This window comes from Carassius gibelio, chromosome B20 (assembly GCF_023724105.1).
Source record: "Carassius gibelio isolate Cgi1373 ecotype wild population from Czech Republic chromosome B20, carGib1.2-hapl.c, whole genome shotgun sequence".
NCBI classification, from domain to species: Eukaryota; Metazoa; Chordata; class Actinopteri; order Cypriniformes; family Cyprinidae; genus Carassius; species Carassius gibelio.
In genome coordinates, this window is record NC_068415.1 from 18,272,513 (window position 1) to 18,298,043 (window position 25,531).

Below are 25,531 nucleotides of genomic sequence, written 5' to 3' on the forward strand. Positions count from 1 at the left end.
GATTATTTCTGATTACAAAATATTTTTGCTGTGTAAGTCAGGCGGGCTTATTGAAAATGAAAATTCTCTGCCAGCACAAGGTGCTTTTGGAGTGGGAGAGATAGAGATTTCTCTGGTAACGGTCGTTCACAAAGCAGCACTTTGCTCACTAACGCTCTTTTATAAGGCATTATATGCAACATGAAATGAAAATGAAATCGAAAATTTTCTGAAGACAGTCAGTTTCCTTCACAGACAAGTTTACTCAATGAGGTAAAAGCCTTTTGGAAAATGTCTTTGCTGCAGTCAGTTTTGATATGCCAGAAATAAATCAATGTATGGGAAACCCAACCTCAATCTGCTCATAACCTTAACTTTAAATGTGTTTGTAGTTGACGCCACTAGCCAGACCAATAAAAAACACAGACTGGAAGTTAATTTCGGGCTATGTGCATGGGTCCCCGATGAAACCGTCTATAATGGGGGCATGTCCGCATGTGGTCTTGAAACCACACCCACTCACGGGAAAGATGCCACCTCTCTCAACTTTCAAATATTGCTACACCTGAATGGATCTTCTCTCTAGAAGTTTAATTGGATTTACACAGCCACATTTTATAGCTTGCTAGCAAACAGTAGGCAGTAGTAACTAACAATAATTACAGTAACTCACGAATGAGCGAGCAAACCACTGCTACTTAGCGCTCTAAACTCTAAAGGGGCCGTGCTCAGTGGCTCCATTGCATCATCAAAATATGATTTCAGACCCGCCCACAAAATCCTGAACACGAAAATTATGAAAAACATTTCTAACATTAATGCTGTGTTTAGAAACAATTCTCTAAATGGTCTTTACGCAGACTTTAATAGAGTAGTGTGTTGTTAGCTTAGCAACATGTTATTGTCAAACCCTGTAGATGCGCTGCTCACACGAGTTCCCTGACCAAGATTGTGGACATGGTTTGAGAAAAGTTGATTCATTGAAAAAATGGTTCTCTCAATGGCGAAAAGAACAAACAATTTAATAATAGCCAATATTTGTGTGTTCTATGCAATTTTATTCTTATTAGAGCTGTATGCTTTTAGTTTAGTTACATGCTAGATGGATCTCTTCTTCAAGTGCTATTTGTGTTATGCTGCCTTGGTAGAGTTCCAAATCGGTCACTTATGAGGTTCCATGACCGTCTCGATGCTGCCTTAGAAGGCAACTGCCTATGCAAGCCATAGTGAACTTAGAAGATGTGTGTGTGTGTGTGTGTGTGTGTGTGTGTGTGTGTGTGTGTGTGTGTGTAAGAGAGAGCATGTGGTGAATGGGCACAGTGTTGGGCTAAACCTTTATTGGGTCTGTTCCATCTGTTTTGGCTCATACTCAAACCATGCAGTGCAAAGTCATGCTCGGATCTCACACATTCCTTCAGCTTTATACGCTCTACTGTGCGCTCACTATTTCCATCTTCAGAACTGCTCTCACAGAGAAGCTTTTCCAAAAATAGAGTGAAGCTCAGAGGGCTTATCGCAAAAACACAAAATGATTATGTTGAGTCCGTTTCGCTTCTGATATTTCTCACAGTGACAAACCACCTGTGCGTCATGCCTGCTTTCTCTAAATCGATCTGAGCTCCCTCCATTTCCATTCTGATCTCACTCTGTAGCAAAGTCTTTTCTGCTACCCCCAACCAATTACCTTCACTCATTACCTTTTTTTTAGTTTTTTTTTGTTTTGTTTTGTTTTTTTGCTGCTGCTGCTGCAATAGCCAAACAGCAAGTGATTATAACACGGTGGAATTTGATCTCTGCGCTGTTAAGTCGCATGCTGTGACTGTAATTATTTGTTCCTGAAGAGAGAGGCACAACAGAAGAACAGAGCACAGAAACATTCAGGACATATTCAGTTCTGGACTGTGAGCGCAGTGTGCATTTGGTTTCCTTCCTGGTTGAATTACAGTTGCTATCGAAATCTGGAGAGGCTTTGGGAAATGGTCCATGGAAAGATGATGTTGTTCTTCACAGGCAATGAGTTTGTTTGAGCCAGATCTGAAAAATAATGTCTTCGTGAGTTTAGATTCAATGAGGCCATTTATCTGATAATGTTGTTTACATTTTTAGCCTGCAAATGGGCACAGAGGCCTCACATTGAACGCTTTCTTGGCTCGGAGTGTGCGAGGGGCATGGTCGTAGATTTGGCCATGTGCAATGCAAAACAACTGTTGAATGTACAATATAAGTATTGTATGTTTCTATGAAGTATTTATATTTTATATGTCTTTATAACCTAAATTACCAGTTTGTTAGGTGCTGTTTAGAATGAGTTGTTTATTCTTGGCACATCTAGGCGGTGTGTATTCTTAGTTTACATTTTAAAGCCACAAGATGTTTAATTTTATACTTAAAATAATTAAAAAAAAATTTTTTTTTTATCATACTGTGTACATATTTTTGCTTTTAATTCATTTAAATAAAGCATATGAAAAAATAGCATACTTAAATTTTCATAAAGTATTTAAATATAATATATTTTATAAAATATATATATAAAATAGTGTCTACTTTAAGGACTTTTCTACCTCAAGGATAATTTTAACCCCCATTCGCATTGCTGAAATATAAATAAAGATTACTGATAATTATATAAGAAAGAAAGAAAGAAAGAAAGAAAGAAAGAAAGAAAGAAAGAAAGAAAGAGAAAATGTGCTGAAAATTGTCCTGAAAATAATGACATAACACATTACATCTTCTTTATGCAAAATATTATATTTTCTCATCTTTCAGTTGTTGCGTTAAATAACTTTAAATAAAATTATACATTTTGTGACATTGACACAAATACTCTTCCTAAACAAGAACATCTTATCATCCGCAGAGACAGCTGGTAGACAAGAGAGTGCTGTGCTGGTGTCTGAGGCAAATTTTTGATGTGTAAATCAGGAAATGAATAAAATGTTGTTTGAATTCTGAACCCAAGGCATTGTAAATCTTTTTTTTATGATTTCTTTGTGTCACAACATGATGACTGAAGCCAAATCAAATCTTATTAGAAACACATGGTATCCTAAAATAAGTGAAATACGGATACTTTAAGAAAATTTGCTTCCCAGCTGTTTCACAAAAGGGAACATGTGCATAACAGAAACAGGCACACTGCGAAAAATGTAAAAATTGAGAAAACTTAAAAGTTTAAAGGCAGCCAGATTCAGCAGATGTTTGAGCTTTCGCAGCCTTTTGTTGTAGCTATAAACTGAAAACAACAAGTTGAGAAAACTACAAAATCTGCTGAAGCTGGTTGCCTTAAACGTTTAAGTTTTCTCAACTTCCTATTTTGCTGTCTGTTAGAACAAATCAAACCCTTAGTAGGAGATGTACTGCACATATGCTTGCAAGACAAAAACATTTGAGCCAGTATGTGTAATGTGACAGAAAACCTAAATGCAAGCAACAAATCATGCAATGTACATGTTTAGTGCATAAATGCATATTTGTGATTTATGATTTATAATATAAAGTGGCAATGCCATCAGGGATGTATTGTTTTCTATAAAACTCCCTTGGAGGAACGAAACAAATAAATTAACTCCTCCACCCCCTTCTCTCATTCCCTCCATCCCACTCCAGAAACCACCGAAGAAACCCAGTATTAAATGAGTGTCACAGTAACGGCTGTCAAATGTGACACACAGCAGAGCAGGAAGGACAATTAATGATTTACCATCCAATTCTGAGAGCAGCCAGAGGAATGTGAATGAGAGACAGAGTGTTGGAGACGTGCTGACACTCAAATAAAAAGTGTGATATTCAGATAGATTATAGAGTATATGAAGACTAAGAGACACTTAAAATGTAGGCCCGCAGTTTGGCATCCGTCCTTTGGAGCACAGCGTTTTCAATAAACATTCAGCCAGCTGCAATAATATTCACAGAAATAAACACTCAAGACTCGCACACACCGGCAAACAGGCGCTTCTAAATGCGATCCAATGATTTTGAGAAGTTACACGTTTACTGGCTTGCACTGATAAGGAATCGTTAATATGATCCAAGGCAATAACCCAGTCATGGATGGCACCATCAGTCACTATCTTATCAGATTGTACAGTCGTGCTCTGTTTGATTTTCGGTCTTTGTTGCTCCGTGCAGAAACACTAGGCAGGCGCTGTGCATTCCATTCCCAAAATGCTCCTGGAGACCAGAGGAGAGCCCTCACGTGTCGCTTCTCTAAACGGAAGGAATTCCTGAGGTACACAGACAGACAGACAATAAGAAATCAAGAGCAGGAGAGCGAGGGAGAAATATGCAGAGTCATAAGAAAACTAATCTTAGAAGCAGAGGGTGCTGTTAGTGGGGTTGTGTGTGCTGGGGGGTATTTCCTTACCCCCTCTGCTTGTTTTCAGTGGGCCAGTCTCAACACTGGGGTCTGCAGGCAGGCCCGTAGGCCTTTATTTTCCCAAAGCTGGAGCCACCGAGCTGTACAGCCTGTACAGACTTTGTGTTATTACAGAGCAGAGGCAAGAGGGGAGTTCAGCGCTGAAGCAGCACAATCCAACATCCAACCCACACTCTAATCATCTCTTACCACCCAGTGAGAAGGAGAGATTGACTGAAAAAGGGAAAGGATGCAGGCCTGTCGTGAACATTCATGGGTCAACATTTTTCTCCCACAGGCCCAGTGAGGAGTCACGGGGGTCAAGGTTACTAGTTGGATGGATGAGTGGATGGTGAAAAGTTGCCAGTGGTCAGTGAAGATTCTGTATGGATGAATGGGCTGATCTTGGTACAGCAGGTGTCATGAGACCGCTAATGCCTGACCACCCAAAGTGCATTTTCCACATTATTCTGAGAGTTCCTCTAATATTCATTGGTGAAAAAGGGTCTGGGCTGGCTTTTTAATGTTTTGTACACATTACTACAAGACACCGAAACCACTGGATTAGGTTTCCATTGTATTTTTGTTCTGAAAATAAACAGTTGCATCCGTCAGGCCATTTCAACAGCCTATTTGATTATTTTGAGTCAAGTCTAAACGTATTTCTCAGAGCATGATTTCAAAATATTTGTGTAATGTTTTTGAAATATATACAGTGGATTTCATTCATTTTCACTTAAAATCTGGTGAACATTTTATTTGCTGTTATTTTTTCTATAAATATTAAACTGATGTTTCTATTGTTCTATTGTTAAGAGTTTTCTTTTTGTCTGTTTCGAATGTACCATGACCCTTAAAGAGGACTAGTGGTTTGGAGAATATATGGATGGGTGTATCCAATAGACCCTAGTCAGGTTAGATGCCAATAACAGGGATGAAATGAAGCTGTGAGAGATAGGCTTACAGTCTTTTCAATGGCACACACTGTATAAAGGGTTTAGATCCTGTAATAATTAAATATAGTGCTACCCTTACTATTTACTTTTAAATAAATTCAGAGGTCTAATATGATCAGAAAATATATGTGACCCTGGATAGCAAGACCAGTCATAATTAGCACGGGTATATTTGTAGCAATAGCCAACAATAAATTGTATGGGTCAAAATGATCGATTTTTTCTTAAATAGCAAAAATCATTAGGATTTTAAGTAAAGATCATAATCTATGAAGATATTTTGTAAATTTCCAATCGTAATTATATATCAAAATGTTATTTTGATTAATAATAGGATATGCATTTAGGAACTTCATTTGGACAACTTAAAAGGCAATTTTCTCAATATCAATAAATTATTTTATTTTATTTTATTATTGGGGCATCCAAGCAGGTGAATGTTCTAATTTGTATAAGTCTACATAAATTCATTTTCTTTTGATGTTTGATGTTGCCTATTTGATACGTTGATTATATTACCTTAGCGGCGTCACTCGCTACCTTTCTAAATAATGACCGGCCTAAAAGCCATCGCAAGATTTCCCTGTTTTCCACCACGTCTCTTTTGTTGAATGGTTTCACTAAGGATGCGCGCGGTCCCTTAAGACCGAGACCGGTGACTACATAATTCATACCGAGGGGAGTGACTTGAGCCCGTGCTTCTCCTGCCTGTATAAAACCTGAAGTTCCACTCAAACTCACTTACAGATGGAGAGACCCAGCCGCTTCGTTCACAGTCCTGTCAAACCGACGTGACAGCACAAGCCAAAGCGCCGCTACTTTCCCAAGGCATATGTTGAGAGCTCAGGCTTTAGTGTAATCATTTATCCAGGTGAGGTGATCTGACGCACCGTTTTTCCACGCATCTATTCCCTCCAGCGCCTCGGCTCCATGACGGGACTGTGTGCGCTCTGCCTGACCGCGCTGCTCGCAGCATTCGCCCGGCGGGCTGTAAGCGTCAGCCCAGTGGTCCGCTGCGAGCCATGCGACGACGGGGCAATGGTGCTGTGTAAACCGCTGCCCCGGGACTGCCCGGAGCCGGTAAAGGAGCCAGGCTGCGGGTGCTGCATGACTTGCCCGCTAACCGAGGGCCAGGCGTGCGGAGTGTACACAGGGCGCTGCGGTACCGGGCTGAGCTGTCAGCATCGCCCCGGGGAGAGCAAACCTCTGCAGGCTCTGCTGGAGGGACGGGGCGTGTGTGCGAAGGCACCGGACAAAAAGCCCAGCGGCAATCCATCGCACGGACACGGTAAGCGCACACAGTTTGTCTGTAAATAACTCACAGCCGTCATTTCACCATTAGAGTACCGTATGCGCAGTGTGCTATTTATTCAGTGACTTTAATGGGAGCAGAATTTGTGTGAGTTAAATTAAAACTTATTTAGCATATGCCTGCGATTTTTTTTTAATAAAGGATAAATAAAGACCGGACTTTATGTCCGATACACTCTCGAGCAGCACACTGTTGCTATGGTTACCTCTTAACGCGATGGAGATTTGTTCATTCTGACTGACCTGTAATCTAACTTTTTGGTTTACTGAAACGTTGTAAGTAAACATGTGTGCATGCAAGTGCATATGCAGACATAGGCTACTATATACACATATAATTTCTTTCAACAAAACCAGCATAAATCAGCCTATTATGATCTTAGCTGGTCCCCAAGATTGGTTGGGCTACTAGATAAAAATTGATAACCAGGTAGACCAGGTAGGACCAAGTAAACTATTTTAGTATATATATTATATTTTATTTTTATTTTTTTCAGCAGTAAAGCCTATGCTTAGTGAGGTTGGACACCCAACCCCCTCATAATTTACAGCCTGTGTATGTGTGGTGTCTTAAACATCCCATCCCATACGCTGCTGTGTATAACATGGTTTATATGTTTACAGGTTAATAATGCTGCTGGTCTTTCTCTCTCTGTATGGTGGGGTGGGGGGTGCTTTTCCACTGACTTTTCATAAGATGCAGCACATACCACAGCTTCACTGCATTCATGCCACAATATAGACATTGACATCTCTAAACATTTTTTTTAGAGTTGTGGGTTACTCTAGATAAACAAGATAAGCTACCCATGTTGCCATCCTGATATATATTTTCTGCATGACAACACATTCTTCTTGTTTTTCAATGCATTTACGTTGGTAATACATCCCAACAAGTTATTTTCTGCCTGACGAGATATTGTATTTTTAAACATGACTACTGGTAGGTCATCTTGAGCAGGTAGGTCAGAGTTTCAGAACACCGGCATGACGCAGCGACCTCCGGTCACAGGCAGTCGTCATGAAATCCAGCCGCCGAGAGACGGCCCCACACTACTGCCGTTGTTCTCGAGGTTCAGCGCTACAGCGGCCTCTCTATGCTGTTTTATGTGTGTGGTGTGTATGTGTGTATGTGAGAGAGAGAGCCAGAGATGGAGAGAGAAACAGCTCTGTGTATCTGTGTGTGTGCACTAAAATTTGGCTTCACCAACCCAATCGTTAAGAATGCCACATTCGTTTATATATAGTCTCTGCAGAAGAGCGGAGATCACCGTTTTGTGAATGATGCTCTCTAGATGTTTATAGGCTCAGGAACTCTCATTGAGAGCATCAAGAAACAAGCCAAATGGAAATGATTGGCACAGGACTTCTAACAAAGTCCTTACCTTGCGGACGAGCCAAGAAAAGACCCAGCGGCACCTGTGTCAAAGGTTTTATTGTGCATCACTTAGTATGCATTTATTAGCTTGCACCAAGCCAACACATTCATCCTAGTGAATTCCTTTAAGACAGGGAAGGCTGCTGACCAGCACGACCAAAATAAGTAGCGTTCTTGGTCATAACTGACGTCAAACTAGCTGACTGAATTTGTTTTTATCCTCTCTAGTTATTTGATAGAGCTGCTGTGGTGTGTTGAAGCAATCAACCATGACATTGTCACACACACAAAGGCTATTGTTAGGACCCAGAGTCACTTTTAAAAAGCAGTTTGGGGGCGCCAACTGTTTTACAGTAGTGCCTTACCTCATGTTTTCTCCCTCCGCTGCCCTTTCATTTGAGCCCATGATGCTTTTCAGTGCTCCTTTCCCATCATACCACACTTTATGGTAATTACACACTCTGGCCAACCAGAGAGCAGAGCTCCATTGCCATGGTGTGTGGCTCCACCCCATGGCCTCCAACACATGAATTATAATATTGTTGCAGGGCTTGATTGGTCTGGTAGCAGTGTGGCCCTGCGTGATTCTGGGTGGGAACGGGCGGAGAAAGAGGAATGAAAGATCACGAGGTTAAGAGTTATGACGTTGTTTGTGCGTATGCAGTTATATACTTAATCGTGCAGATTCATTCTTTTCCCTAGCCTTGGTAGTGAAATTCACCTGCCTTGTGCCCAGTAACTCATTTTACTTTTGAGAAGAAAAACCCTGCGTCTGTTTCACCCTCTCATTCATGTTCTACCCATCTCGCCAGAATGATAAATTGTTTGCCCAATTGGGATTGAACAAATAGTGAGGTTGAGTGACTCAAAATGGGCCACTGGGTGGTGGAAAAAGGCATACAAAAATTATAAAAATACACTGGGGTTAAATTTTTATGTTTTTCAAGTTCCTTAGTTAGATGGTGGAAGGTACGGTGGGTCATGCAAGGGAAGCAGGCATTGACATGTCGCACGTGTTATTAGATGTCATTATATGCGATAATTATAATTGCTTACCTTGTTCGAGTTGTTATGTTGCAGAAGTTGCTGTTGATGTTGTTGTTGTTGTTGTGTCATCGTCAATGAAGGCATAGTTTAATTCTGGTTTGGAGAGCAGCTTCCTTGGCTACAGAGGAGTGTTTGGTGTGCCACAAGTGCACACTCATTCACATACAAACACATGGAAAACCTGTTTTCACTTAACTCTTTCGCTCTGCTGAATCCTGTCCACTGTCTCTACAGTTCTTCACAATATTCAGATCTCATGCACCTCTCATCTATCTCTCGATGGCACTCCTGTTCCACCACCCTCCCTCCCAGTCTTTCTCTCTCACCTTCCATATTTAAAAGCCCATTTTGTTTGCCTTTTTTTCTAAATATCTATTTCTCTTCTCCTCCAGCTGTTTATTAGTCTCTCATTCCTGCGAGAACTCTGCTTTGTTTTGTTCGGCCGGAGACTGAATATTTATTCAACAGACAAGAGCTGTAAAACCCCAAGAGGACAGCATGTTTAAACAGTGCCGTAATTCATCTTCGCCCACTGCTCTCGCCAGGCATTTGTTGAAGCTGACAAATGCACTCCTTGCTGGACCCTTTACTGGTCAACTGCTTTTACTTGCATTTGAGAAATTGCCATGCAGTTAGTTAAAACAAAAATTAGTTTGCAATTTGGGACATTGTATCTCAAGTGCTTGAATTTGTCCACGGTAAATGGCTGCTCAAAGGCACATTTAAAAGAGTAATGAAGTTGTCCTGCGAAATCTGTGCCAGCGACAAGCTCTCGACATTTAGCTTAGTGGCAGAGGTTTTCTTATCAAAATGACATACAAGAGCAAATATTTTGTTAGGGGAAATTAAAGGGAATTTGCATCAACATCTACTTACTGTATCCTTGCTCCAAACGTATAAACCCTTACATTATCTTGAGATATCTAAGAATGTCCTTGCTGCTCTTTTACATAAAAGGATAATGGTTGGTCATGACATGGTCTTGCTTTAAAAAAGCACCATAAAAGTAGTCTATATGCTTTTGTGCGTAAAAAGGCATACAAATGTTTTGTGGGAGGAACAAACCCAGTCTTGCTATTCACTTTCTAATCCTCTTCATGTTTCTGCAGATTCCAAATTTGCACCTTCATGATACTGTATATACAGGAACCAATGGAATTTGTGTATGGTCTCAAGCGTGCTATGCATTATAAAATAGTTATTTCATACCGAAACTGGTTACCTTCCGCATTCATTGTATGGAAAAGAAAAGCCTTATCATTTTTTCCTCAATGAATTCTTTTGAGTAACAAAATAACACTTATTTTCAATGACATAAGGAAGAGTAGATGATGACCAGGGTTGACCTATTCTTAAAATGGATCAAGTAGTTAAAAGTAAATAATAATTAAGTGAAATAGGGATGTTGATACAAATGCACTAATAATACATCTAAATGTTATTTAGTAGAATAAGTATAGGGTTCACGTATTGAGGAATGGTGTGGGATGAGAGGAAAGGACATTTAGACCACAATGAAACCACATTTGCATTGAATAGATTTTGTGAGCAGCCACAGCAAAGCTTCAGCTGGGCACAGAGAGGAAAGCATGGATGTTTGTTGGTTAGACCGTTCTACCGGACCATGTTAGTTGAAGGCAGGCAAACGCTTCGTCCTGTAGCTGTATTTGGTTTCTGGGTTTCGGGTCAGGTGGTCTGTCCTCTGCTTATAATGATTGTAACTTGGTGCACTATAAATACTCTCACTCCTCTGCTTCCCTATCCCCCTTTCTATATCTTTTTCTCTTCTGTTACTTATTACTCTGTCTTTCTGATGAGCTTTTACACTTTCTATTGTAAATGCTTGCTTGTAAAACCAAGTAAAAAGCCTATTCTGGTGGGAAAGAATCTTAGAATAGAGCTGTTCAGTCTGTAGTCCTAAAAGCTGGAAGACAATTAGCCTTTTCTAGCCACGGGTTCCCTCTGGAATTTCAGATGTTTTTTTAGAAATGTGGTTTTTCGATTTATGAGTGAAATAAGGCCTGCGGTAAACATTACTTGCAGAGATTTTAACGTTTTGTTCTACTCAATAAATTATATAGTCATTGCTCAAAACTGAATTTGGAAGCTTTTTTTTTTTTTTTTTTTTTTTTCAGAAGTAAATGTTGATAAATAATGACCACAGGGTTGACGAATCAGACAACAATTGTAGCAACTTACATTTTAAATAAACACAACAACTACACAATTCTGGTTTTAGGTAGGACTCAATAAGTCTTTTCAAATAGTGTTAGTCACATTGAACCTTACTCATAAATCTAAAACCACTATGCTAAAACCCCAATCCATAATGAATTCCCAGGAAAGTAGCCATCTTGGCTGTTTTATAAATTGATTTCATCGGTGATCTACTTTATATGTCAATAGATTAGGATTATGCTATTCCAGGGCTGTCAAATTCTGCCTCTGGAGTACCGCTATCCTGCAGAGTTTAGACCAGTACTCATTAAACACACTTAAACACACATAAACAAGCTAATCAAGATCTTCTAGAAGCTTCTAGGCACATGTATTTAGGCAGGTTGGAAATAAACTCCACAGGATATTGGCCCTCCAGGATCAGGATTGGACCCCCTGTGCTTTTCTGTTTCATATGAAAGGATACAGTTGTAAAAATGCTGTTTTTGCAGATTTTTTTAATAGTCAGATTGTTCATATATATGAATACACTTATCTTTTGATTCAGATAACCTTGAAGAGGAAGGAGAAGAACATATCTCCAATGGTACCAGGGCAACTGGCGCCGGGGGTGCTGAGACAGTCCAGGACACAACAATTGTTTCCGGAGACACGCAGGGAGGACCGAGGATGGCAATAGAGTCCATAGATCCTATGTCGCACCACAAAGAAGAAACGATCAAAAGAGATCAGTTAAAGATACGTCGGATCTTTAAAGGGGAACCAGTTTCCAGAGGGGTTCATACAGATATTCACAACTTCAGTCTGGAGTCAAAGAGAGAAACTGAATATGTAAGCACTCACAATTCTTCCACCAACCTGCAATTTTAAGTGTGTATGGAAGTGTACATTCTATTGCCATTCTACTTGTTTGCATATCCAATCTCCTCACATGTTTGCAAGTTTATAATTCTGCATTCTCTGTGTGTACAGGGCCCATGTCGTCGGGAGATGGAGAGTGTTATGAAGAATTTAAAGATCTCAAATGTGCTGAACCCAAGAGGCTTCCGCATTCCAAACTGCGACCAAAAGGGTTTCTACAAGAAAAAACAGGTAATTACCTTTTACCCAAGTGCCTTGATTTTTCTTTTGCAGATGCTTTCTATTTAAAGTCACTTACTTTGCACCAATTACAGGGCCTATCCCCCTTGTGGCTAAGTACCTTGCTCAGGGGGGAAACAGGCATCCTATTTTTAGACCATCCTTACCTGGGATCAAACATGCAACCTTTGTGTAATCAGCCCAGATTCTCAAACTATTATTCTACCACCATCTGTGTACAAAACGATAAGTTACTGTCATGGCAACTGTCACAACAGTATCAGAAAAATAGGTGGGAGCCTATCTGTATGTGCATGCTGGTTCTTGAAAGTTTCTGTTGTTTCCTCAACTGACAGGGTGCATGAGTGAGTCTGAACAAAGTGGTTAGTGGGGGCAAATGCAATTCTCGGAAATTTGTGAGTCACCCGCAACCCCCTATTAAGAACATGAGTCAAAAGGCCTTGTCTGAATGGCCCTAATGAGTTTGGGTGAATTTGGAAAACCTCTCTGACAGATACCACAGTGACCCTGAAGGCCTAATGACAACACTGGAGACCTAGAGATGGAAATGTTTCAAAAAGAGGATGAGATTTAGAGTCAATGTTAAACACGTGTTGTTAAGCAGATGCTTCATGCTGAAACTACAGAGAATGAAGTCTACCCTGATATGCACACATATACCCACACACATGCTTAGTAGCATGTAGTTCCTTTGAACATGTAAGCCACTGAGGGGACCCTGGGTTTCTGAAGAAAACAGGCTGGGCTCTAGGGCTAAGATCTCAGAGTGAAGAGACAGTGTTAATTTCAGGTCCCAAGAAACATGTTCTGCAAACCCTTAAGGGGAAAGACAAGGGCCTTGCAGATGGTTTGCAAAGGTACCTAAGAGAGATTCATAGTGGCACCTGTATCAAATAAAGTTTTGGAGACTATTCTCATGCTCCAACAGTAAGTGTAGGTGCAAATCTGGCTTTGACATTTTCCAATCCTGCTCCTGCCCTCTGTTCATGATTATCCATTTAAAATCCATGTTTGAAAGAAAGGACAGTGACAGGTTAACAATTCAACTAACTAATCAATGTCTAGTGGTTTTACAGCGCCAGCAAAAGACAAACCGTATATTCGAGCACAAACAACATAAATCCAAACCATGCCACATCCTTTCCTGTATCTGGCTTGCACAAATAGAGTCTAGTTTGTTTTGTAAAATCAAACCTCTACACTTGGATCTCTGGTAATAATAGAAGAACATCTGTATGACAGGCTGTGTCCACACATGATGAAGATCAAGCCGATCAGATTCCCCTCTGACTGAATCCAACTGAAATTTCTTTGCTTACATCCTGGTGATTTAAGCCAAAGCCTAAGTCTTGGTCGACCCTAAGATCAAAGTCATTCATTTTTCTTTTGGCATCAAAACCAAACAGGCACAAACTCCTGTACATACATTCTCACACAAGTGAACTGTAGATGTCCTGGATGCCTGGGGGTCCCTACACATTCCCCGGAATAAGATCTGTAATGGGAGCATTTGTATACGTATGTGGGAGTATGTGTGTCTGAAGGCCATTCCTGGGGAGAGCAGAGTCCAATCCATGCTAATTTTAACCTTGATTATATGAATTGGCTCAGTGTGTTAGCGGAGGCCCCCAGGGCCGCCAACCCCCCTTTACCCTTCCCAATCCAGATGCATCTCTCTCCCAGGTAACTGTACTCATGTGCTGGGCTGGAGCATTGCTCAGCCCCCTCATCTACTGGCTTTCCTTGCTCTCCCATGGTCAGGCAGTCCACTTAGGCTCTCACGCTGAATAGGATCTCAGTGATGCGGGGTGAGAGGCTAGAAGAGAATGCCAGGCATGCTGGGAATGATCCAGGGTGCACATGCTTCCACTCAAATACCAATACACAGATATGGTCACCCATACACCAAACACATAAAGTACACATGTTTCATACTACATTTTGCAAAGACACAGGGTTTTCCAGGAAAGCTCTTCTTGGACTATCACATTACATATCATACTTGTTATCTGTCTACCCTCTGTGCTTGCAGTAATCCAGGGGCAGCTTCTATCCCAAACGGCATGCTACTTAATAGACACAAACACACATGCACACACTGCTCATGTAGTCTGGCAAAGAAAACAGCCACTGTTCTAATTCGCATGCAGTTGTTGCATTCACATATTGTGTATGTGTGTGTGTTTTTTTTTATGAGTCTGTGTTTACCCTGTGGCTGCTTTTAATGACCTTCCGCCTTCCTGCTGCCCATAAGGGCATCATTATGGGCCAACGTTGACTGAGTCTTGCTATGTGATACACACAAACACACACACACACACATATACATATACATATATATATATATATATATATATATATATATATATATATATATATATATATATATATATATATATATATATATATACATACATTTACACAGACATGGATACAGATAGTCTCTTTCTCTCGCTTCTACATAGATATCACAGGTCTGTCGTAACTTGCAACCTCCGGAAATTGGGATGCTGACTGCTTATGCCATTCTGTCTTTCTCTGATACTGATACAGACACATACACACATATACAGAATGTGTAGACATGCAGTAACCAATCATCAATCAGGCCACTATGCATTTTAAGGGTATGTACAGTATTATAATATGTGATGTTCTTGACTCTAGTCATATGAGACTGGACTTTAATTATGTTGTTATGTGGATACAGATTTGTGACTAATTTGATTTCACTTGGCGGGAGCAAATAAATAGAAATTGTGCATTCAACAAATCCTCTTGTTGCTGATTGCGTCAGTTGAGAAAAAAAAAACATTGATTTACATTAACATATGACTTTTATTGCCTGGTTAGGACATTGTGGTACAATGAAATCCCTAGCTTTAGTCATTATTGGTCCCCTTTACATCAAACGGAAAGCATCTTGTGTGACTGTACAGTCTGAATGGAACATTCACATAATACATAGCAGCTCTGCACTGAGTAGTTTCCTGCCTGGATTAATTTTTTTCCGGAATAAGCAGGATCTGGATCCACTTCCTCTGGAATTGGATCCAGCACCTATTTTAGTCGATCCCCCCACCTTATACGCCCTTTGGAAGAAATTGATGCAATGACCATATGTTTAATGAATAAGCAAGTATAATATTAATGTGATCGATAACTTGCAATATTAAAAAGAACAAAAGGTAACCGTAATTCATTATTAAGAACAGCATTTTTATATCTAATGTACGTTTTATAAGCAAGACTGTCATGCAAGTTTTTAATTTATTTCATACAATTTATTTATTCCAGTCCAAGTTCCGGAACTTTATAAATAACAAATTAAGCACTGGCTTCCTGTACACTCATTCTTTCTCTTTTGTTCAGATGCAGACAAACTCATGACCAAACAAATAAGAAGTCTAGTGATATGTTACTTATTTAGTAAAATACAAATATTTGTTATAGGGGTAAAAAAATTAAGTGGGTGGGAGACAATTGAAATTGAAAGATTGAGTGTAGCATTTGAAGCAACCCCTTGTAGAGGCCAGGTTTCATTCCCAGACTGCTCTTGTTCTGCTTGAGGTATTTTAATTTGGTACTCTTTCAATAAAACTGCTTTTGATCTCTTTTTCTCTCTCTCTCTCTCTCTCTTTCTCTCTGACTCATGCACTCCACAATGTCTGTTTATCTTTCTTTCCTTCGTTCTTTCTTGTTTGTTACCTCATTTCCCCTTGTGTCTGAAAGGACAGATTTTCATTAATGAATGTACCACAAGAGGATGTGTGTGTGTGTGTGTGTGTCGGTGGGTGTGGATGTTTGTTTGTGTGTGTATGTTTGTGTTTGTTTTGCTTGTGTAGTGTAATAAAATAAGCTCCAGATGACTTTGAATCTATGCCAGTTTCCTAAAATAGACCTTGAAGCCCTTTAACAGTCCATGGCAAATATTTGAGCTTGGTCAAATTTAACTGTTTTTATGTACACAAAATCACAACTTCATCAGCAGCAGGCTGACAGAGAAATTAGGGCTGCACAATTATGACAAAAATAATAATTGTCGATAATTCCCTTGAAATTGTTATTGCGATTTATTAAATATGATTATCACAATTTACATCAAATGATGTTTATAACAATGTTTGATGCAGCTGCATGCCGTATCTTGATATGAAAATAAACAAGCTGAAAACACTAACTGAAAAACTTTTAGTGCTTTTCAATTGTATTAAGCCTCTATTGCAACGTATTGGTATTATAATGTTACACTAAAACTAAAATTAAGATAATGGGAAAACTCTCAAGATAACGTAGAAAACATTCATTCTTCAATTAAAAAATTTTTAGTCTACAATTAGTAATTAGTAAATATAAAAAGTCAGTTTGAGGGTTCCATATAAGATAGCACAGAAAAACATGCTCATCACAACTAAGAACATCTTAAGTTAGCTAATCAAAAGATATTTTCTTAACTAGCGAGTGCTAAGCTAGTAGACTAATGGCACTTTTCCACACGTGGAACGATACGGCTCAGTACGGCATGGCGCGACTCAGCTCGGTTTGCGATTCCACTGCAGTTTAATACCTCTTTAGAGTGGGTTGGATTATTCACATATTGTTATAGTTGTGCTACCTCTACTACTGCAACTTGTGAAAAACGTTTTCATTCCGCATCGCCTCATCAAGCTCTCACTGGATACATTAGCATGTAGCATTAGCATACACACATAGTTCAACACACATTGCGCGTGCAACATTTGAAACATACGCACAAAAAATATTAATTCTTGTCCAATGTCTGTGCCTTTTCACTTCAAAAGTTGTGTGATAAAAATTTACTTATTTTTTAAAATAGAATTGCACACAAGCAGTTATTATTGTGCATAGCGTTCTGATTATAAAATTTGCATCGCAAACAATACGCATACCCTAGCAATCACGTAAAAAAAAAAAAAAAATAAAAAAAAATATATATATATATATATATATATATATATATATATATATATATATATATATATATATATATATATATATATATATATATATATATACTTTGGGCTTATCAATAACATTTTTGTCTCAGCCAGTACAATTGCTTTGGGGTCCAAGAGGGATAGATATTTGTGAGGGGATTCTGGGATTCACATAAAAATAATAAATAATTGCACCCTAAAATTTTCAATTGAAACTCCCCAAGAGCAGTTGAATAATTTACACACTGAATATAAATTAAATGGGATATTTTATATTTGTGCAAATTATATATATATATATATATATATATATATATTTCAATGCATTTCACTTGCTCTGTCCCTCTTTTCCTAACATACTTCCCCTTAAATCCCCTCTGGCATTTCTTTACCCCAATCTCTCTCTCTCGTTCTCTCTCTGGCTCTAGTATCCGTGTTACTCGCTCTCACATAAGTGTGATGCGATGAGAAATGTGTTTATGCCACTGTCTCTTCCATTTGGAGCATGTTTTCTGTTTTGCATATACCTGTCCAAATATCATATGGTTATGCATTTCTCTTCCTGTCTCACCCACTCTGTCCACAGTGCAGTCCATCCAAAGGCCGCAGAAGAGGCTACTGCTGGTGCGTAGACAAGTATGGACAACCCATACCCGGCTACGACGGAAAGGAGAAAGTCCACTGCACTAACATGGAGACAAAGTGAAGGGGAGAGAGAGGCAGAGCGGTGGAAACAGGGAGACAAGAGGGATATCCCCCCTTTAAGAACTACATGAATACAAATTCAAAAGTGCTGTCCCAAAGCTGACCTCCCACTTGTATGCTGAGGCATGGACTCACGTGACCAGAACCTCACTTTACACTTCAGGAGAGTGGGGAGAACGAGAGGAGACAGAGAGAGTGTCATGTCTTCAGTTTTGGACTGTATCCTGAGAGGGAAGTGTGAACATAGTCTAAAGTACAAACAAATTTTTTACTCCGTAACGGCATGCTATGTACTCTTGTGTACATGAGGGAGGTTGTGTACTTGTTCCGTCTCTCTCTTCTGCTACAGCGTGTATCGCTCTCTGCCGGCGGCTCTCTCTAAGTCCTACTTCCTGTTTCTGCCCTCCTGGTGTAGGGTCGTTTAAACTGGGCATGCTCCGTGGCACTAGGCGGCTCTAGCCATAGACTCCATCTGAAGCACAAGCACTTCATGCACTTTGGCCCCTCTTGAACACGTACTCCAGCCTGTCACCAGGCCAACAGATAAATAAAACAATTAGACCAATTATAAACGATTCTATACCAGGACATATTTAGATTTACACCCTTTTTGTTTATATAGTCTTACATCGGACGCAGAGCTGTTAGCTTGTGTTGTCGGGACAGCATTGATATGCACCGCATGGGCATTATCTCACTTTCAATACATTATGAAGCACTTTGATTGTTGCTCCAGTCGCTGACTATCATTGTCCATCACATTTCTAAGTCTTTGCTGAAAGCATGTATTTTGCGCGACGTCTTGTTTATGGGTTTGAATGTAACCATAACGCCACAGTGCCCTGAATTACTTTTGCAAAATCAGTGTTGCTATGGCAGTTTGTGAAATCGATGCCTTAACAGAAACCCGTGTGGAAATGTGTCGCAGGTTTGTTCGCCCTCTGCCTCTCTAAAAATCCATATCGATCGCCCCAGTAGGAAAGCTACAGGCTAACCGCCATGGCCATGTTCGATAACCAGGGCTAGTGTTGTCTCAAAACTGACCTCCTGAGAAAAGACTTGAAAGGTGGAGGGTGCCAGAGAGGTAGCCCACACGTTAGCTTATTAGCATAGCGTCAACAAACAGCTCACCCCTTTCCTAAACAGCTTAAGAAAAGATGAACAAAAATATTTGGTGCTACACCTTATCTGACTTGATTATTGGGAAAGAGCATACGAGTGTGCTAAGCTATTAGCCCTTCCTTAACTTGTAATTTTGTCTTGTGAATTTTTTTTATATGAATATATACAGTATATTGTTTCAGACCAGCTAAAGAGGCATGTGAACTTTATGCTAAAAAGATTATTTATCCAAGAAAGAAATATAAGCTGATCCAAACTTTATCTTTGAGAACAATTCAGTGACCCGTTGATTGCACAGTAGTGAAACATAGAACTCAGCATATTTTTGGGAATATAATCACTAAAGTCTTTTGTTTTTGTTTTAGGTTTGTTGTTTATCTACAGTGCGGAGTACGATGTGTCTTTTGTTAGCTTAGCATAGATGCTGTCCTTGAATCGTTTTGTGTAAGGTTTAGTTTAAATCTTCAGGTTTTGTAGGCCTTCTACGGTATGAATTAAGCTAAATCTAAGCTTAACTTTAGCTAACCTAAGCTAAACTAAGCTAAATTAAAGTGAACGCCAAGATTCAGTAAAGCTGAGGCCGAGCTTGTGTTTCAAAGAACATCAAGGTCAATGTTCAAGCTAGTTGATCTTCAAGAAAGCTTGCCATATTCTTTCTGTGCAATGCCAGGGTCTCTTACCCGCAAGTCACTTTTAAAGATCCCTCCGTTCACGGGTAATTGCTTTTTCTTTTCTTTTTTTTCTTTTGATTCTTTAAAAAGCTTTTATGTTACTAAACTAGAAATTATACAGCTATCACTTTCTTCAAGAAAGGAAATGTTTTTTGTCCAAATATAATTTGTATTTAATGCCTTGTTTGTTTGTTTGTTTGTTTTTAATAAAAAATGTAAACACTCTTTTATTTACACTATGCCAGAATTAATGTAATTTCACAGCTTCTACAAAATTTAAGGGATTGTTCACCCTAAATTGAAAATTCTGTACACGTTGTACATAGAGTGAAACTTTGAAAAAAAAAGTTTTTCAAAAATTTTTCTTCCACAAAATAAAGAAATACATGTTTGGAATGACACAAGGGTGAGGCAATTACAGATTTTTTGTCATTCATGGGTGAACTATTCCTGAATTGTATTCAGTTTGGATTTGTTTTTAACATTTGGAGACCATTCATTCATTTAAGGTGAATAGTGTCACCGTCAAGAGTTCCAAAACAATGGTTCTTTCACAGAAAGCGTATTTGTTAGCTACAGTAATTTTGTCATTAGTATAACAGAGTGCCAGGGGCAATGGAGATTTCAAATCTTGTGTGTAACAGGTCAACATCTTTGAAGCGCTTCATTTCACACTCTAGCTTGAGCCCCACACAGGTCATTACTCCTCAAATCTACACACAGAGACCCCATTCACATTAGCATAGTTATTCGCTTGTCCGAACCATGTCAGCGCAGCCAATTCTCAAAAAAGAAGCTGCGATGCTACAATTCATGAAATGAAATCGCTCAAACACCAACTCCCAACTTAATTTTAGGTGTCTATAATGAATTCTAAAATTCCATGAAAATACCACAAACAAAGTGTTACAATTACCTTCCATATCGTGTTTGTTTGCTTTAAATTGAGTAATTTAGACACCCCCAATGTCTGGCTGGATTATTTCAATGAAGCAACTCAATTTCGTCTCCTGCGGTTTACAAAACTGAGATTAAGGTGTAAAGGGTGGTGCCACGGAGGCTGGTCATCAGGAAAAAGGAGCGAGTGGGGTTCTGCTGGCTGGCCAGCACAAACACAGCCCAGGTCAAAGGCACCGTAGAGAGAGTGGAGCCCGGTTCCCCAAAATACTGAGCTATAGTTAGTCTGGCTCATTTGAGATTACCACGATAAGGACACACATATGCGCCCACACACACGGTTCTGCCTGCAGGCAGTTTTAAATATAGACAAGACAGAACATAATCAAGCCTTAGCAGGAGAAATCGAGAAAGGTATGGGGATTTTTTGCACTTTGTGGTTTTTGTTAACCAGCTTCCCATTATGTTCAGGTGTTGTTGTTTTTTCCTGACATTACTAATTGAGTTTGATTAAGTCTTGCTTCATAGTTCACTGCAGCTTCTCGTCTGACCCGAGGGCGAGTTTAAACAGCTGACAATGAGGTGCTTGTAAAGATGATTTATTAAATAGTTATTTTTTACCCACAATGACTTACAATTACAAACCATGAAAAATATATTATACACATGAGTGACTGCTTTGGAATGAAGCAACGTCTGAATCTCTTTTCCTCATCACTTAAAAAAATAATAAATGGACCACAGTATTAAACAACACAACCATGATCGACAAATACAGTAATCTTACTTTGATGATACAGACAAGAAATTTACAAACACTTGATAAAGAAACAAAAAATCTTAACTTAAAAGACAGAGAGGTAGGAACAGGCAGTTACCCGTTTCAAAAGCTATGAAAATCCATACTCTTGCATGTAAAAAAAACACAGGATTGTTGGGAAAAAAAGATTCCCACTTTTATACCCATCTAATCTCAATATTTATAAACAAAAACAAAGAATTAATTATTAAAATATGATGATGATAATAATAATAATAACATATACAGTATAAAAATATGGCAATGTAAGGACAGTGACAAAGAGGTTTGGTCATGCAGTGCTTTTTTCCCCATAATAGTCCTTTCCGACAAAGCAAGCCTGAAGGAAATCTAAGACAAGAGACATCTATATACAGCAAATATACAGATTTACACCATACAAAAATATGTATACGACATAAAGAATAAATATTCTTATTCAGATATTGAAATTAATACATTCAGTTTAAATAAATAAGTATTGGTTACTTCATGTAAAATACATATTCTTTTTTTTTTTTCTTTTTTTTACAGAAAAATATATATATATAATTTTTTTTTTTTTTTTTTTGAGTTTTGGGAGTTTACCAATCAAAAACAGTGTACCTGAATTAAATACCACCACTAATAATAAATAAATACTAAGATATTTTAAAATATATATAATGATAAAAATCAGTGGTATAATATGTATGTGTGTGAGAGAGAGATCAGTGGTTGAGCACTTCAGATCCTCCAGCATGTGTGTGTGTGTGTGTGTGAGACAGATTAGTGGTTGAGTTCCTCGGGACACTCGGCATCTGCTGGCAGGTCACTTGATCCAGGAATCTTCTTCCCGTTCCAGGATGACACACACCAACACTTCCCCCTCTGACCATCCAGAGATGATTCACACTGCGGGGAGAACGAGACAGAGAGAGTGAGCGTGAGACGGGTTATTTCATTCTCTAGAAACACAAGCTTGCATGCACAGCCTAGTTCTCAGTGAAGTGTGGTTCTAACACTCGGACATCACACATATATCATTGTGTTGATGAATATCACACGTTAAGCTTTAGATACCAACACACAAACTCTCAATGTGAAATCAAGATGTCAGGTGGTTTCTGTAACACATACTTGCACACAAGACCCTTCTTCTTACCTGCTTGACTTTGTAGCGACCGTGTTTGTCACAATTTGGAAGGTAGAATCTGGTCATTTTGTCTCCCAGTTTCTGCTGTGATTTAGTGATCTTGTCAAGGGCTGTCTGCAGGTCAATATGACAAGGACCCTAGAAAAATCAAATATAGTTATTTAGAAACATTTTTCAAATAAAACACAATTTTTCAAAAATGTCAAAAAAATTAAAAAAAACGAATTCAGTTGTTTAGGACTTGATCATTAATAAAAACTACAACTAATAATAAGAATAATTGGTGGTTTATGTTGTTGCTGTTGTAAAAATAATACAATTCAAATACTTTTACAACAACTACTAATAATAATGATTATTGTACTAAATATAATTATTAAGAATTGTTTTATTTGTTGTTATTTTAATATAATTATGCCAGTTTTGTGTTATTTAATCATTTCTGGTTATTGTTATTATCATTTACAACCTCAATAAAAAAAATTTCCGGCTAAATATAGTCACTCTTAAATGCAACTGCTCTGAAAAAGTGCATTAAATGATGCATCCTAATTCCCCTTGCAGCATATACGAAACCATTGCAAGAAACCTTCTACTGTCCTCTGGTGGCCGCACATTGTACCACAGTCTCGTTTTACTAAGCCCTTATGCATTTCCATACAACTGAGGCGCTGTAGACTCACCTGTTGTATGAGTTTATTGCGTATTGCGTTGATTTTGGCCTTCATGCTCTCTTTAGCAGCGATGACCCTCGGGTCGAAGGGTTTGCCGTGGCCGGGCACGAACACCGCTGAGCCGCCTTCATTCACTGCGGTTGGCCCGTTGTGTGACTCCGGCTGATCTGAAGGAAAAGGAAAGGACAGAATTATTGGCGGGGTTCCTTGAACAGACTTTAGTTAAAGTAATTTCCCATTTTAATTGTCTCTTCAGAATGCTACATACAGGTTTAAAACTTTTTTTAAAACGTTTGTGCTAAATACCGATAACTTAGTCAGAGCTAATATTTCCCAAAATGGCGCTAAAATAATAGAATCCCTAGAGTACGTAACCATAACAACGGAACGTCTCTCACGCGCTTTCCGCCGAGATTCTTTTTGACCGGCAAATCGACACAATGTGACAAGTCTTTTGTAGCCTATAATTGTCTTTACAAATGTACATACCACGAAACTTTGTGTTGCTGTTGTTATTTTTTTAAGAAAGTTTTGTTTGTTTGTTTTTTGCTTAATATAATTGACGATTGCGCCAATTTGCAATGCGCTATACGAACCTCGACAGATTGCGCCCTTTTGTATTTAATAGCTAATGACATTTATTGAGATATGAACATTTCATTTTTTTTAAACTGAAATTCCATTATAATAATCGCTCCTATTGTTCGCTATATTTGTTCGCTGAAGATGCATATTTATCTATACATCTAGAATATCCAAGTGAGTTGTTAATGCTGATGAAATCTCGCGAAGGGTTGAATCAACGAGATCACATGATGCAATGAACTATTAGGACCAGAGCTGCGGTGCAGTCCTGTTAAACGCGGGTACCTGGCGTGTTGTCGCTTTGGTTCTGATCAGGCTCGGGGTTCTCGGTGCAAACCGCCTGTCCTCGGGTGAGCGCGTGCAGGGGCCGGGCTTCTCCAGGTTTGGGCAAGCAGCGGAGCCCCGAGCCGCAGGGCGCAGTGTAGATCCCGCACGAGTCACCTCTCTTCAACGCACAGGCGAGGCAGCAGCCGCAGCCCGGCTCTCGAAGCACCTCCTCACAGCCGGCATCCACCGCTGGACACTCGGCCAGCCGCTCCGGGGAGCACGGGACGCAGCGGATCGGTTCCTGCCCAACCACTGGAGAAGCCCGGAGCCCCGGCGCTGACAGGAGTGCGCTGAATGCTGCCACCCAGAAAAAGTTCAGAAGCAGTCTGTTCATCCCAAAGCAAGGCTCAGAATAAATAGATAAATAAATAAATATCAGTTGAAGTGAACTGAGGAGTTCCTCGCTGGCTTTGTGCTCTCCAAAATGACTAGCTCTCTACGGGTCGCCTCGCGGTATTTATACGCGCCCTGGGTCCCGCTGACACGCTCATGTTTGACGCATTGGCAATATTAATGATTTCTAAATGATCCCCCCTCTGCTCCTATTGGCTGGTGGAGATCCAGTCCTAGGTGTTTCCTTGAACACAGTGCGTAAAATGCGTCACTGTTTGTGTCGGAACATAATGTGTATAATAGTGAAAACGTGCGCTTAAGCTACCCCAAAACATCATTTCGGAAATAACAACAAGTTGTCTTCTCCATAGATTCAATCCGGCTATTTGCAGACTAAATACGAAATGTGTTCTTTATGAAAATAAACTAATTTACATTTATTAGTTTTAAAATATAGATATATTAAACAGGACATTCAGTGAACATAAAAAAGTTTTTGTTTGTTTAAACAGTTTATTAAATATTATATTTTTGTCCAAATTCCTTATACATGCAATGCAAATGCTCAAGGCTATTAGAAAACTATTAGTTAAACCAGTAAAGCATTGAAATAATGATTTTGAACTCATTTGAACTATATTCCGCGACCTCATTTTGGACCTTCATTCATTTATGCTATTGAACAACAACAACTCCAAAAAAATGAAAGTAGGAATATGTCTAGCTCTTTCCAAACTAATTTTCCATGCAGTTTTGATAGACTGAAGAACACTCTATTCAGGTTCATTTCACAGCTATTCAGGTTCTATTCACAACTTACTGAAGCTGAAAAATTGAGTAATGCAATTTGTGATTAATTTTTGGACAGCGAGAACCGAGCTCATCACTCATTAAGTTCCCTCTTGAAAACTCTTATACAACCCATTTCTAATGCCAAATTGTCGCATCCCGTTCCTTTGGTCCGGGATTCAATTTGACGCGTTTATTCGGCGCAGTAACGAGATGATAGACCGCGCGC

At 39.2% G+C, this 25,531-nt stretch overlaps 2 protein-coding genes across 2 annotated transcripts; one reads left to right on the forward strand and one right to left on the reverse strand.

Annotated features, from left to right (window-relative positions):
• Window positions 1-6,015: 6,015 nt before the first annotated feature.
• Window positions 6,016-19,988, forward strand: LOC127983874 (insulin-like growth factor-binding protein 3). Its single transcript, XM_052586255.1, has 4 exons — window positions 6,016-6,580; window positions 11,754-12,037; window positions 12,179-12,298; window positions 17,852-19,988. Exons 1-4 carry the CDS (start codon window positions 6,223-6,225, stop codon window positions 17,969-17,971), a joined length of 882 nt encoding a protein of 293 aa, XP_052442215.1. The 5' UTR covers window positions 6,016-6,222; the 3' UTR covers window positions 17,972-19,988.
• A 1,255-nt stretch (window positions 19,989-21,243) lies between these two features.
• Window positions 21,244-24,622, reverse strand: LOC127983875 (insulin-like growth factor-binding protein 1). Its single transcript, XM_052586256.1, has 4 exons — window positions 24,139-24,622; window positions 23,278-23,435; window positions 22,604-22,732; window positions 21,244-22,353 (listed from the first exon to the last, which is right to left on the reverse strand). Exons 1-4 carry the CDS (start codon window positions 24,512-24,514, stop codon window positions 22,228-22,230), a joined length of 789 nt encoding a protein of 262 aa, XP_052442216.1. The 5' UTR covers window positions 24,515-24,622; the 3' UTR covers window positions 21,244-22,227.
• Window positions 24,623-25,531: the final 909 nt, after the last annotated feature.

Coding starts and splice junctions, on each gene's coding strand:
- LOC127983874 (XM_052586255.1), top strand. CDS start 6,223: ATGACGGGACTGTGTGCGCTCTGCCTGACCGCGCTGCTCGCAGCATTC. Junction 6,581..11,753: donor CAATCCATCGCACGGACACG/GTAAGCGCACAC, acceptor CTTTTGATTCAG/ATAACCTTGAAGAGGAAGGA. Junction 12,038..12,178: donor CAAAGAGAGAAACTGAATAT/GTAAGCACTCAC, acceptor CTGTGTGTACAG/GGCCCATGTCGTCGGGAGAT.
- LOC127983875 (XM_052586256.1), bottom strand. CDS start 24,514: ATGAACAGACTGCTTCTGAACTTTTTCTGGGTGGCAGCATTCAGCGCA. Junction 23,436..24,138: donor CCAAAGCGACAACACGCCAG/GTACCCGCGTTT, acceptor CTTTTCCTTCAG/ATCAGCCGGAGTCACACAAC. Junction 22,733..23,277: donor GCAATAAACTCATACAACAG/GTGAGTCTACAG, acceptor TGATTTTTCTAG/GGTCCTTGTCATATTGACCT.